At 43.8% G+C, this 15,136-nt stretch overlaps 1 protein-coding gene across 6 annotated transcripts in view; it reads right to left on the bottom strand.

Moving 5' to 3' along the window:
- Positions 1 to 15,136, bottom strand: part of KIAA2012 (KIAA2012 ortholog) — a 107,565-nt gene that overhangs the window by 77,817 nt on the left and 14,612 nt on the right. For 5 of the 6 annotated variants that reach the window (XM_040475877.1, XM_040475874.1, XM_040475876.1 and 2 more), the window contains exons 3-9: positions 12,252 to 12,411; positions 10,137 to 10,292; positions 6,140 to 6,279; positions 4,873 to 5,056; positions 4,110 to 4,252; positions 1,161 to 1,329; positions 236 to 385 (exon numbers count right to left, since the gene is read on the bottom strand). In XM_040475877.1, coding sequence (XP_040331811.1) covers positions 236 to 385; positions 1,161 to 1,329; positions 4,110 to 4,252; positions 4,873 to 5,056; positions 6,140 to 6,279; positions 10,137 to 10,292; positions 12,252 to 12,411 — 1,102 coding nt within the window. The remainder of the gene's footprint in view (positions 1 to 235; positions 386 to 1,160; positions 1,330 to 4,109; positions 4,253 to 4,872; positions 5,057 to 6,139; positions 6,280 to 10,136; positions 10,293 to 12,251; positions 12,412 to 15,136) is intronic. The other variant, XM_040475880.1, reaches the window with a different exon arrangement.

The following is a 15,136-nucleotide window of genomic DNA, read 5'->3' as shown; positions in this document are numbered from 1 at the left end:
TGTTAGTAGGGGGATGATTCAGTGAGTAAGTTGCATGAACTAGACACTAAGTTGGTCTTATAATAGCACTTTGGTGAAGACAGCCACTGCCTGAACTAAGCCATTTTCGAGTGGCAGGGGAGCAAGTAGCTTCCCTTCCAGCCTCCTTCTTCATGGCTGAGGTTCCTTGTGTGTCTTGCCTTGCTTCCTTTCGGGGTGAGAGTCCTGTGGGATACTGGAGGGAATGAATAGCTACCTTGAGGTGAGAGCATGTCCCTGCCTGTGTCCACTGGGAGATGCACTGTTAACTCCCTTGGCTTTTCTAGGGATGCATGCTTCATGGGAGGTTTCCGTAAAGCCCTGACCTTTTCTTCTGTTTCTGGTCCTGACTCAGGGTGTGGAGCACCTAGGAGACAAGGAGAAAGCCAAGTTTTGTAGATGTCTGTGGTTTTTGCCAACTGTCTCTTCTTTTTGGGGACCCATCTTTCCCCTGCTCACACTATGTGGTTTGGGTGGAGCTGTGTCCATTCCCTGACTCTGGGGATGGGCATGTGACTGGCTAATGAGCACATTTCATTGTCTTAGCTGCAATGATTGGGTCCAGGTTGGGCATGCAACTCAAGCCTGGCCAATTAGAGGCAATTCTGGTACTTTTGCAAGAGCTTTTAAGGGGCATATCCTTTCTAGTGGGGTTAACAGATAAGAGATTAGCATGAGAATGCAGGAGGCCAGGCCATTTGGGTGGTTTAGTTGGTTAAGCATCCAACTCTTGATTTTGGCTCAGGTCACAATATCGCGGTTTGTGGTTTTGAGCCCCATGTCTGGCTCCGTGCTGACAGTGTGCAGTGTCTGCTTGGGATTCTGTCTCTCCCTCTCTCTGACCCTTCCCCCTTGTGTGCACTCTCTCACTCTCTTTCTCTCTCTCAAAAAAATGAACTTAAAAAAAAAAAAAAAACAACACATGCAGTAGGCCATCTTTACTACCATATGGGGACATGTGAATATGACCAGAAGGCATCGACTTCTAGATTTTACCCTTTTTCTTCCTTTAAAAAATGTTGTCTGGAGATGATGACTCTGAGGAGGGTAAACCATGATTTAGGAGACATTTACATTAGGGAGACCCACATCCAAGTGCCTGCGTGAGTTCCCTCAGGAACACCTAAACACAGGTGATCTACCTCTTCTGTGTGACTTTTCTTTTGAGGGATGTTGGGTGTGGAAATGAATCTCCACTGGGAAGATAAAGAGTTCTGCTGGAGGTTCATTGGCTTTAAATGGACTCCTCAGGGGGTTCAGGACTCTGGGTGGTTCTTCTGAGATGGGAGGTAGTTTCAAAGCCTTGGGCACCTGGAGAAAATTTGAAAACAAAACAAAACCCAACATGGCAGGTATTTAAAAACTGCTGCTTGCAGAGGACAAACACCACTGTATCTTCTTGTGTCTCTAGCACCAGGTGCTGCTGGGTGTGACGTAGCTTCAGTACCCATGGCTGAGAAGTAAAGCCGACCAACCGACTAACCGGGGAGCTGGCTGTATGATCAGAGTGGTGCCGCTTTGCTTCTTGGGAACTGGGAAATGCCCCTCCCTTAATGCATCCTTTGGTTCCTGTGAGATGTATAAACATGATAAATTCGACAGCCTTCAAGACATAATATAGTCTTTCTTTGTCTTGCAGCCGAGGAAACTAAGCCGGGTTGGAATGATATAGCTGAGATTTCTGTGTATGCAAAGTGAGGAATCCCTGTGTGTGTTGCTAAGGGAAAAAAGCAAGGTACAGAACATTGTGCAACATTTTAGGTTACAAAGAGCAGAAAGTAGGAATATGCATTTGTGTTTGCTTACTTTATGTAAACTCTTTAAGCCTCAATTTCTTTTTCTGTAAAATGGGAGTAATCATACTTGCTACCTCATAAGGTTGCTGTGAGTACAGAATGAGCTAATTACACGTAGTTACAATAATGTTTGGGATTAGAATTTTTCATGGGATATTTCTTTGAGAGAGGCTCTTCTCTCATTAGGTATAATCTTGCCACTTGAAGAATATCTAGGTATCTTCACATTTCTGCAATAGAAACATAGCTGAAAATGAATCACCATGTGACAGAATCAGTGGCAACTTTAGCCCAATTTTTTGTGTCCAAAAAACCCCAAAATGTGTGTGTGTGTGTGTGTGTGTGTGTGTGTGTGTGTGTGTGTGTGTTCAGAGAGAAAGAGAGACAGGGAGAGAGAGAGAATGAGACATTGAGGGTAGTAGTACTTAGGGTCTCCTCTTTCCAGTTACTCAAAAGTTACTGAGGGGAGCCTGGGTAGTTCAGTCAGTTGAGTGTCTGACTTCAGCTCAGGTCATGATCTCACAGTTCATGAGTCCGAGCCCTGTGGTGGGCTCTGTGCTGACAGCTTGGAGCCTGGAGCCTCCTTTGAATTCTGTGTCTCCATCTCTCTGCCCCTCCTCCATTCACACTCTGTTTGTCTGTCTGTCTGTCTCTCTCTCTCTTTCAAAAATAAATAAACATTTAACAATTTTTTTTAAAAAGTTGCTGAAAATTCTTCCTTTTAGTTTGCAGCTTTTAACATATGAACTTGGCTCTGTGAAATGTATACGTGTTCTGGGTTTCAAGGAGTTCAATTTCACAGGAGGAAAAAGAAAACTGTTTTTCATTTTGTGTGTGTGTTCAAAGAGAAAACAATGATCAGAAACACACGCAAACACCCTACATGTTTAGAGTTGGATGAGGAAGGAAATTCAACCAAGTATATGCAGGATGATATTTATAATTTTGAGACATTAAGAAAATGATTAACCAAGTGTATGCACATAGGATCTTTATGTTCCTAGAGACCTTAACCGTCTAGGTGCCAGCTGCCCACCAACTGCCCTTTTCTGAATACTGACCTTGTGCATTTTGTTTGACAAGGTTTGCATTGAGAAATCTATGTGGAAATCCAAATGATTTGTGTGAGGTATGCTGACAAGCCAAGCCTTAATTTCTTTATTCCAATTAAAACTTTATATAGAGTTTTAATATAGTGGAAAATACTGCCTTCCTCTGCTAAACCATATACAAGGGTTGAAGGAAAGGACTCCTGTCTTCTGAGCCTGCCTTGGTTCTGGGCTGACCTGGGGTATGAAATCAAGGGCTTTCCTTAGGCATGCAGTGACTCTGGCAGATCAGGCCTACTGTTTACCCTGGTCAAAAGGAACTGGGGAAGACAGAGGCCTTTCTGGTATGGATGGGAAGGTTTAGATCAGGTTAGATACAGGAAATCTGAGAAAATCCTGAACAGACTGAAAATAACCTCCCTCATCGACACCAGGACCACCTGGAATGCCCATGGCTCCTCCAGTGTCACTTCAGAGGACGAGTCCCCACAATGAACTAACATTGCTATAGTTCCCAATCCAAGACAAGATACTTTCACAAAAATGCATCAACTCATTTCATCCTTCCATTAGCCCTGTGAGGTGGGCATTATTATCTGTGTGCACAGATGAGGTCACTGCAGCTCAGAGGGCTTGAGTTCATGCAACTGCTACAGGCAGAGCATTCCAGAGTCCCCACTTGTTCCTGCTCAGCACAGGTACCTCCAAACCATGGAAGACCCACGTAGAATTGCAAGGCAGGATGATGCCAGAGACAGCTAGGAACATTCTCGGGGGAAATGGTGTACTTGACTTTTGAAAAGGTTGATAAACTTGCCAAATTTACTGTACATTTTCAAAGGTGACAGATCCTCAAGCAAATCCATTGCTAAATTCAAGATCTCTAGCATTTTGAGTTTGAAGTGGGTCAACTGCTTATAAGCTCAAATTCCGTCCTTACAAATTTACAGATAACCCCCAACCCCTTAATAGCACAAAGGACTCTGTTGCCACCAGAGTGCGGTAATATCATATGCTTTAAGGTAGAACTGGGGCAGCTGAAACTCCTTGTAGTGCACCATTTTCAACATTTAGTAAATTACTACAGCTTTATTCTAGCTGCACATGATGAGCTCAATAGCAAGTAGGGCCAGTTCTCTGAGACATCCCTTTTAGTTGTCTCATTGCTAGATTGAGATTAATCTTTTAAGAGCAAGCATGCATGCACATGTGCACATGCACACACACACACACACATACACACAACCTTTTTCTTCTTCACTTCCCCAGCTGTGTTTTTCTCTGAGCCAGTGGCAGGTGCTATAGGAGGGAAAAGGCATCTTTCAGCAGGAGGCTCCTGTAACAAGTGACTGCTTCTGCCCTTGTGGAGTTTTATATTCTCTTGTCTGTCTGTAGAAATAGGATGGGAATGAGAACTTATTAGTTGCAAGTATGTGGACAGACAGTTGACTTTCAACTTCTATCACTTTGGGGTTAATAGGAATAGAGGCAAGGACAGGCACTGAGACAGTCATGGCTTTGGCTGAGGTAGGTTCAGGGAGTCCTAATCTCATTACCTGGGTTGGGTTCTTGCTGGCAAGTCAGGTGATGCAGAGAATGATAATAATAGTAGCAGTTAACACATACTAAGTACTAAATATAGGAAAAGAATTATACAAAGTATTTTATGTGCAATAACTCACCTAATCCCCACAATAGTCTTATGAAGGGATTATTCTTATCCCCAATCTACAGGTGAGGAAACTGAGCCTCAGCAAGATCAAATAACTTGCCTAAGATCACAACTGGAAAGTGGGGTTAAACCCAGGCGGTCTAATTGCAGTATGCGTGTGCTTGAGTACTAGGCAAAAAAGGGGGTTGTCAGTCTTGTTGCCACCTTCGACTGGACTTTGTTACTTTCTAAGATAAAAGACACGAGGAAGTGATGCTCGGCATGCCTCAGTGTTCTTAAATGAACTCTGCATGATTAGGGTTACCCATATTAACAAGCAAGACATTTGGCTTCTTACCGCTGAGATCTGCCTTTCTATTGGGGAAGGCCCCTCCATAGAATGTAATGTGGGATTTGTCACTCAGGAGCCAAGAATGATCGATGCAGGCATGCCCAAAGGCCCTTCTGGAGGTTTGCTGTATTTTTTCATTGTGACTCTCCTTTGAAGTGTGTATACGAGGGTGATTCTCTATTGATGTGTCCTGGGGAATGACAGATACACATTCCTGTAAACAGGCTTTGTAAAGGAATGGAGCAGGTTCCTTTAACAGTCAGACCTTGTGCTAGACTGTAGTTCCAAGGAAGAAATCTCCTTTGCAGCCTAGGAAGAAAAACATGGTTGTAATAGCAAGATCTCTAATGTTGTTTGTTCTAATAAAACATTTTACTATTCATAGAGGAGGAATGACCTTTAACCATGCCTGACATATAGTACTTTCTTTTTCTTTCATATAGTGCTTTCCTGAAAAAAAATTTAAAAAACGAAGCTCTATGATCCTTATCTCTATGCATTGTAAAAGGTCTCTCCCTTTGCCCTTCTGCCATGTGGCACCTCTCTTCTCCCCCTTTCCAGTTCACAGTGACCTTCTTGTAAGTCAACTGAGCTTGAAGATAGGAGCATATGTTGTCTATATTGCTCTGAACCACTGTCATCTTACACGCGCGCGCACACACACAAACACACACACACACACACACACACCTTAGAGTTTAGAAAGCATTTTTACATTTTAACGAATTTAATCCTCATGGTAGCTAGTGAGTATGTATGATAACAGCTCCATTTTACAAAATAAGTAATTCAGGCTCAGTCAGTTACGTTTCTTTATCAGGCTCACCACAACTAGTCATATCTGGGATTCAAACCAAGGCTTTTCCAACTGTAAGGCCAAGAGCTCTTTTCTAGAAGACTCCAGTTGCCTAGATGGGGCAAAGAGTGTAGGAAGACTCTGTGGTTAAAGAAATTTGGAAAACCATGTGTTAAAGTTAAACCAGCTACTTCACCTATAGAACTTCCCCAAATGGTTTATATTCAAATGTGTCCTGTGACTTTCTGGGAGGAGGATATGGTATGCAGCGTTTCCCAAATGTATATGGCCACAAAATTCTTTTTTTCATTGAGCAGCTGGCAGTGTTCCACATGTGACCCTTTGGAAAACAGTGGTCAATAGGCTCGAAGTACTCTTCCCTTCTCTGGATGAACCCCAAGAAATGGTGAAGGGAGGGAGTATCCCCTCTGGAGTCAAGAAGAACAATGACACAGGGGAGCCTATCAGAAATGGTACCTCTGCCTGGGTTTCATCTTCCTGGCATGGCTGCTTCCTGAGTGGCAGCAAGTGAATCCCCTGGCTGTGATTCTTGGCTACACAGCCCTCGTCCATGCGTCCACCAGTCCCAGCTTCCCCTTCATCCAGGCCCTGCTGACCTGCAAAGGTGAACAGTGCATCAGCCTTGTAAAGCCAGAGATGGGCATGGTACTGTTAGCTGCTTCCAAACTGCCTCCCTTCTTGCTCCTCTGAGCAAAAGTGTTGATCAAGGCCTTTGTTCCCCTTCCTTTCTTGTTTCTGCATTTCTGCTTGTGCTTATATGGAGGTTGGCTTATAGCCAGGTCTATAGAACAGAACTTCACTGGGATCCAGGAGGCTCAGGATTGAGTCTTCATTTCTTGGACTCAGTTTCCTCCTCTGTAAAATGGGGATACTGATTTCTTTTGCCTTTGCTTCCTTACAAAGTTGTCTGGCACTCAAAGAATGAACACGCTGGCCCTTTGCAAACTGTGAGGGACTGGAGGGTAACAGTGGTGTGATTATGGTGGGCTCACCAGCAGTCCTGCTCTGTTGTCATTGAGATGTTCAGTCTGAAGCACTTGATTTCCTGGGCTGTCTGCTGGTTGTTTACTTGTGGAAAAGCCTTTGCTGAATGCACTGTGATGGACGGCTGCTCAGCTCTCTGAACTTACCCTGTCTGTGCAACCCTCAGGAAGGATCTGAGTCAACAGATGACTCCAGCATAGTTAACAAATCTTTCATCGATGGGGTAAAGGGTCCTGCAGCTATTTTCATCACTTACTCAAGGTAGATTTATTGCTGAAACGATCTGGCAAACCTTCCTTGTTGGAGCCGTTTTAGCAACACCTCTACTCTTGGCATGCCTCTGCATAGAACAATGTGGGGCTGACTTTCAACCAGGGGCTCTGGAAGCCTTTCAGGGGCCCTGTATATGTTGGAACTCCAGACTTCTGGAGGCTCCCAGCCAGCCTTACCTTCCCTCTTTACCCCCAACCCTTGTCATTCCCTTACATCATTCCCATCCTTAGTGTCAGTGGGTCAAGGGCCAAATGCCCACTCAATAGGCTACTCCCTCCCTCCAACTCTCCTTCCTCTGACCATTGGCTCCTGAGAGCTTCTCTGGGGTCTGAGCCAAAGCTGAGAATGTTGGTGGAACAGAAGCAGACTCAGGCTCATGTTTAGAGGGGTCTGCTCAGGTTTTAGTGGCCCAAGGAAGCCTCATGAGCCCTGGGACCTCTCAATCTGAGGAGGCCCAGGGCCACATTAGGTCTGCCCCCAAGAGGACCTCAAGTCCATACAGAGTGTGGCACTAAAGACCTTTTTGTGTGTTCTAGAATGATCCTTTGGAGCCAAGCCAGACTTCAGGTCCATTCTTCCTGGTCAGATTCACCTGGAACCAAATATATTTCTGAGAGTAGGGGAAGTGAAACTCTGGCCAAGTGGCCACCCGCTTATATGGTAAACTATCTAAACTGGGGCAGAGGGCACTGTAGGTAGGGGGATATGGAAAAGCATTCTTCCCTTTGGCTGTATTCTAGGTGATGTTGAATACATGACTCAATCTATGCAAGGGAAACCAAGATTTTTCTCAATAAACATCATATCTGGCTCATTTGCTTATGCTTAATAGAAACAGGTGTGCAAGGAAGGTATTGGAATTTCAGTTGTTGAAATAAGACCACAAAACTTGGTCTCTCTGTCTCAAAATATGAATCCAGATTATCCAAATAATGTGAATTTGGTTAACAATTTAGAGGTCTTAGAGAGCCTTATTATTATTATTATTATTATTATTATTTTACCTCTTTTGTGATTTTTAACAACAACACAGAGAGGGTGGAATACCATTACTCCATTTTACAGATGAGCAAACTAAGGATGCAGGGAGCATAAGTGATGTGACTAATATCACATTGTTGGAGGAATCTTAGATTTGCAGCTGGGATATTCCTACTTTTCCAAATAAAGTGGAAAAGAGAGGGAAGCCAAGGGGAGATGAAGTTAAAACCAATAAAACAATCAGTCAGCATTCAAGTTACAGCCTCTGAGCTGTTTTTACTTCTTTACAAATTGATTTTTGATCCTTGTGATTTTGAGCATTTGAGCATTGCAATTAGTTAGTAATTATGCTTGAAAACACAAGGCAGGGAGGTCTAGAACTAACATTTATTGAGCACTTACTATGTGCCAGATACTACTTCATGCCATTTAACTCCAACATCCATCCCTATGAGGTGAAGGTGGGTGTGGTCATCTCCATTTTATAAGTGAGGAAACTGAAGCCCAGAGAGGTCACATGGCTTGAGATCTGGTGCTAATGGTCACATGTTTAATTATAATTCTATATGTCCTCTGTTTTCTTCCTGCTTATTACAACTCCTTGGCATATGGGATTAATTAAGGAAATCACTTGATCCCTTAGGTGTGTAGTGTTGATCCACTCCCAGAATAAAAGTACTGCAGTCCCCTGTCCAGTATTTATAGACCCTAGGGGGGGCGCCTGGGTGGCTCGGTCGGTTAAGCGTCAGACGTCGGCTCAGGTCACGATCTCACGGTCTGTGGGTTCGAGCCCCGCATCGGGCTCTGTGCTGACAGCTCAGAGCCTGGAGCCTGTTTCAGATTCTGTGTCTCCCTCTCTCTCTACCCCTCCCCTGTTCATGCTCTGTCTCTCTCTGTCTCAAAAATAAATAAACGTTAAAAAAATTTTTTTTATAGACCCTAGGGCATCAAAGTCTAAGGATACTAACTGGAGACAGTAGGATTTTGCAGAGTGCATAAGGCAATGTCAAAATTGGGTGCTACCTGGGGAAGGACCCATTCCCAGGACATGGGTGGCCCAGAAACTTGATCTCTTCAGTGTCCCAGAATCAATTGGTCTGGATGTTGACCCACATTAACAAAGTGTAGAGTGACTCTATAAACCAGTGTATTAATTTACAAAGAGAAATATAATTGCCTGACCAGCATATTTCCTATAGATGAGCTACATGTGGACAAGGTTATGACCAAAATTCCATGGTTCCAGAGTCAAGTCTTAAGGGTGGTGTATGGCAGGAATGTTTAATGGCACCAGGCTCTGAGAACCTGCCACATTCTTCTCCATTCATTTGATAGACCAGATATTCTACTTATCCTGGCCAGATCTTTTTCCAAGGACAGGGCTCAGGTAGGCACTACCATAATTTCTGGAAAAGTACTTCTTCATTTCAGAAAAATTAGCTTCATGTGATGTTAGTCTCTTGTTCTTACCTTCTCTTTTCTCAAAAACCCTGGCACTAGACAATGCCTTATTCTTTGTCCATTAGTGCTACCCAGTCATCTTTTCCTATTTCTCCTTAGTAAAGGCAATTTCTGGCTCTTTTAATGCTGCAAGTTCCCAAGAATATTACTGATAAGTAAAATGTTCATAGTACTGAACAACTTACAGACAATTCACAATAATTTTCTGTACACTAATGAGGCAAGACTCATCATGTTCATTACAGAGATGAGTAAACAGAAGTTCAAAGAGGTTAAGTGACTTACTCAAGATCTTACATTTAGTAAGAGAAAGGACAGGCATTGCTCCAAAGCCTGAATTTTTTCTTATAACATTGCCACAAAACCATAGAATTAAAGAATATTAGAGTAGAATAGGCTTAAGAAATCATCTAAAATCTAGAGTCTAGACTTGCACTGTTTAATACAGTAGTCAATAGCCACATGTGGCTGTTTAGATGTAAGTTAGTTGTAAGGAGGTAAAATTTTAAACCTCAGTTTTACAGTCACACTACCTACATTTCAAGTGTTCAATAGCTGCATGTGGCTAATGGCTACTAATTGGATAGCACGTATTATAGAACAATTTATCATTACAGGAAGTATGTTTGGACAATGCTGGTCTAGACTCTAAAGACAATGAAACCCAGGATCCCTAGAACTTATTTTGGTGAACTCCATTTTAAAGTGTTAAAAATTCAAATATTTGAGATCTGGTCATAAAATCAACATGTACCTTGTTCAAAAGATTTTCCTTGTTGAATCCAAAATGAAGGGAAGACAGGCAAGAGATGGTATTTCGGGGGTACACCTGAAAGATCCTGTTGTGGCCTGAGATTCTTTGGTACATTAAGTTGACTGTCCTGGAGCAGCACAGAATCCTTGATGTATCCTAAAGAGTATTGGTAGAGTTATTGGCCAGGAGTTATTGGTAGAAAGAGTGGTCACCGGTCCAGAGGTCTTGGAGATAACTATAAGGTTCCCCACTTGCACTAGTCTTGGCCTTGGACATTGCCCATTAGAGAAGACAGTTAGTAGATGGGAGGGATTAAAAATCAGATAGAACCCATAGAGGGTTCTCTGTTCAGTGTCTTTCATGCTTCTGGTCCTGTGCCACATATGTGTTTCTTCCACTTCACCATTCCCAAGAACTGGGTCTCCCTGGTGGAAGAAACATGGCTGCTTCTTTGGGTTTGGGTAAAAGGCTCCTCCTGCTTCAGGGGGAGAATCTAATGGTTTTTACTGGATGTATCCTACTTGCTACGTAGGCCCCATGATTCTCCATTCAGTCATTCTACAATTATTTATTGGGGGTTACCACTGCTAGGCAGTGGGATAGACACAGAAGAACCAGACATAGGCCTCTTTTAAAGGCACTAATAATCTGTTGGAGAGATGAAGCTCTTCTGCGTTCAATTGTTTGGCCCCAAATGTTGATGTGATCTAAGGTCAGAAAATAAGGAGTTCAATATTGGCTAGAGTTGTCAGAGAAGGATTTGTAGAAAATGTGGGTCTGAAGGGTGTGGAGGGGTTATCATTGGGGTGGAAATATGGGACCAAAGAACATACTGGGATTATAAAGGTAATGAGCTCTGAGATGTGATGGAAGGGGTAGCCGAGGCCATTGGGCCAGTGATCTCATACCGCAGTATTGCTGTTGTTCCCGCAACTTGAGGAGACATTTTCTTATCTTAAGAGGAGTTATTGTCCTTGAAGATGTTTGGGCCAGGCTCTGAGGCAGTGGTCTGCTCTGTCCTCTGCCCCACCCAAAGATAAACATATCTTTAGTTAAGAGGCTCTTTCTCACAAGTGTTAAATAAATGGAACTGCCTGCAATGCTGGGCCTGCCATGAAGGTAAAACCTACTGGACAAGCCCACACCTCATCTTCCTTCAAGTCATCACTCATTGGGGAAATAGTTGTTTTCTCTCCTTTTCCAAGGTAAACCTATAAAGTAAGAAGAAAGTCAGTCTTCTTGTGGTCCTGTTTGTGCTGAAGAAATGGCAAACATGCAGTGGGCACTGGCAAATCCTACTTCTCACTCCTCTCATCCCCAGTAGGTTTGCCAAATAAAATATGGGATGTCCAGTTAAAATTGAATTTCAGATAAACAATGAATACTTTTTTAGCAGAAATATGTACCAAATGTTACAAGTTTTACTCTGTGTGTGTGTATCTATCTGTGTGGGTCTCTGTTTATTTGCTAAATCTCTGGCAATTTGAATCCCCAGTAGTTTCCTGTTTTCATTTTCAAGCCTTTACAGAGTGCATTTGGGGTCTCTGTTCAGCAGAAGGGTGTCCATCTCCTAAGTGGATGATGCTGGAGAGCTGCCATCTTTAAGAGGAGGAAGCCTAACATTTCTACTTCCTGGAGGATCTGGGATCACCTCAGAATGGGAACTAGGGAATATTGGGGTGAATGTAGAGCTGGCGGTATGAGGAGATCTGCCTTCTGGTCCCAGCTTTGCTTTTGGCTGAATGACTTTGGGCAAATTATTTTGTCCCCTGGGCCTCTTTTCTTTATCTTGTAAAAGAGAGGGATTGATTGGAGGATCTGAAGTCTCTGAGTAGAGAAGGTTGGGAAGAAAATTCTGCTTAGGATGTACAGTGTGAAGGTCCTAAGGGGAGCTAGAGAGAAGGCAAAACTTCAGGCTGTATGTTCCTCTGCAAATGTTGGGGAGGACAAAAGGTAAAGGGTATGATAGAGGCTCTCAGCTCCCAAGCTTGAGCACCTTTGCCTTAACACAAAATTGGACCTAAATTCTGATGTTTCAGGACTTGATGGAAAAAAGACTCTCACACCAGAAGGCAGGGCAGCTCAGGATGTATGTCCTCCCACTGCCCCACTGACCTGCACATTGGAGCCTGTACATTGTGTCAGGGGGCCATGTCCGCAAGAGGCCTCGGAGGTATCTCTTGGCTGAATACCCAGGCTGCATCTGCCGTTGGGCCTGGCTCTCTGGTTGGCTTCGGAAGTGGAGGTATGGTTGCCAGGTTCTGTCCTGCTCCCTCTGTGGGGACACCATGGAAATAGCATGGCTGCTGAGCCCTGAGCCTCCCAGTGATACAGGCTGGTTAGCACAATCCTCATCAGTACACTGGGAGACTCCTGGAAGGTGCCTAAAGGCACAGATGCCTCAGCCAACAGACATAAACCAAGAGCCCACAGAGCAAAGCTCTGAAAGGCCCCTGTAGATTTTCAGTTGGAAGGAGAAGGAGAAATGAGAAATTCCAGACCCCATCTTGAGACAAAGCATCAGAAAAGAATAAAGAGCTTCAAAAGAAAACACATCACTTAGTTCAGCCTGTGGAAAGAATTTTAGCACCTTAAAAAGTGGCCCTGTAGGGCAATGGGAAAGTCAGCTCAACAAGTCAGCATCAGCATTTAATGTTTGTAATATGAATAATGGAACAGACAAACTATGTTCATGTTAACGGGAAGCCTTGCGTTTTGAAAATATCTGGCTCTGCTGCATTTCATTTCAGTCCAGGAGAATTTTCTGGGAACCTACCTGCCAAAGTCAGTTCCACTGTGCAAGACATCATGTGGAATAAATGTGAATAAGAACATCTTACACTTGGCCGGGGATATATATTCTACAGAGAACTTTCACCTCATTATAATCCTTTAATGTGGATGAGTTAATACTATAACTACTTAAATGATGCAGAAACTCTCTAACTATGATCAGTCAAGCACAAGAATAGCAAACATGAGGACTTGTGTTGACATCTATCCTCCTCCCCCTTGTCTGTGGTAGACATCACCAATCAATCATGACATTCTTGACTGATGAGCAGTTTGTGATTTGAGTCCTTCTCTTAAAGAATTTTTTAAAAACAGGCATAATTAAGATATAATAACATGCACAGGGCTAAAATGTTCAGTTTAATAAAATCTGACAATTGTATACACCTCTGTAACCATCACACAAAACAAAAATATAGCCCAGAAAGATCCCTCATGCCACTTCCTGGTCAATTTCTCCCCACCCATCAGGTAATCACCTTTGTCAGGTGAGGTCAGTAAGCCAGTGGCCTGAGCTACTTTGCTGTATCCTGCCAAAATTTATCAAAGAAGGCTTATGTTTAAATTTTAAAAAGTAGGAAAAAAGAAAAAAAATGTGATGGAAATATAGAACGTGCCTGATGTGGAGAGGAAGGCCTTAGGATTTGGGTTCTTGCTCTGGTTTGCTCCAGTTCGATGTATTCAGGAGATCAAAATGCCACAGAAAGACAGCCCACAGCTGTAGCTGAGCATTCAAGACCACCAGAGACTCTTCTTCAGCTAAAGAGAGAGCTGGGAAGCCAAAGGCCATAGGATAAAGGAATATCTCTGCTGGGAAGAGAGAAACAGGTATCCAGGACATACATTCATTCATTCATTCATTCATTCATTCATCCATTTTATTCATTCATACATACAGTGCATCAAACAATATGTCAGGCACTGGAGAAAAAGGGACAAATAAGATTGATAACTAACAAAATAATTTGAGTAACAGAGAAAAGAAAGCATGGCTAATTACTCAATTGGTTGTCCTCTTTAGGAATTTGTAAATTAAACGAATGTTTGGAATCCAAACACAAAGCATCAACTGGTCTCTGATGTCTGAACATTTTATGTAGCAGGTACTTCAAGTGCAAAAAGACCCTGAAAAATTCAGTCCCACATACATCTTGAGGCTTTTTCCAGAGGATAAGAAAGAGAAGGATTATAGGGAGGGCAATGCCCTTCCTTGCCCTTGGCAGGGAAGCTGTAGTCGATGACATTGTCCAGCAGCAGAATGTCCAGGCCATGGGCTGCCAGGTCCATCACGATAAGGATGGAGCACTTGCCATGGGTGAGCTTGGAGAGGTTGATCTTGCGGGCCGTCTGGTCCCGGGCACTGTAGATGTGGGCACAACTCACCCCCTGGGTCCTCAGCAGCTCGCCGAGGTACTCCGCGTGGTGCTTCGTGGCCACAGGCACCACCGTCTGGTCCTGGGGCTTCACGACTGTGTGCAGCAGGTAGAGCAGCACGGTGGCTCTGGTGTCCTTGCGCCACAAGGAAGAAGGAGGTCTTGAGCTGCTCGTTGAGTTTGGCATCCACACTGAGCCGGACAAGCACGGGCTCCGTGAGGCCTGCCCGGGGAAACCCCACCAGCAGTTTGGGCAGCATGGCCGAGAACAGGACCCTCTGGTGGCCCCCAGGGAGGCGGCAGATGATTTCCTGCCGCTGCTTGGCAAACCCCATCTCGAAGAGCCTGTCTGACTCATCGAACACTGCATACTCCACGCTCTGCAGCTTCAGGTTCATCTCCACAGCCACATACACCAAGCACCCAGGGGTGGCAATGATTATGTCGGGATTTTCATGCAGGGCTGCAAACTGGCCTTTCTTCTTGTCCCTGCCCAGGATCAGGCAGTCCTGAGGCAAACTGATCCAAGTTCTCTCTCATTCCATTTTTTCATTTGGTCATGTAGTCGTCTTTACTGAGCACCATCTTTGTGCCAGGCACTGTGGTAAGCCCTGGAATATGGAGCCATTAGATCTTTCTGGGTGAATTGGAACTTCATTTCCTCCGTGTAAATCTTTGCTACAAATGACTTCTCTCTGCCATAAGACTGAGCCTCCTCTGAGAGTCTGTGGGCCCTATGTAGATAGCATGATGCACATGTTGATCTGGACAAGAGCCCCTTATTGTTTCTCTTTCATGGGTATTTTTGAAGTTATCAGCTAGGTTCTGGAGCTT

This window comes from Herpailurus yagouaroundi, unplaced genomic scaffold (genome assembly GCF_014898765.1).
Source record: "Herpailurus yagouaroundi ecotype Mexico unplaced genomic scaffold, PumYag 140, whole genome shotgun sequence".
Classification (NCBI taxonomy): domain Eukaryota; kingdom Metazoa; phylum Chordata; class Mammalia; order Carnivora; family Felidae; genus Herpailurus; species Herpailurus yagouaroundi.
Note: the sequence above shows the minus strand (reverse complement) of the source record. Positions and strands in the feature narration are given on the sequence as shown.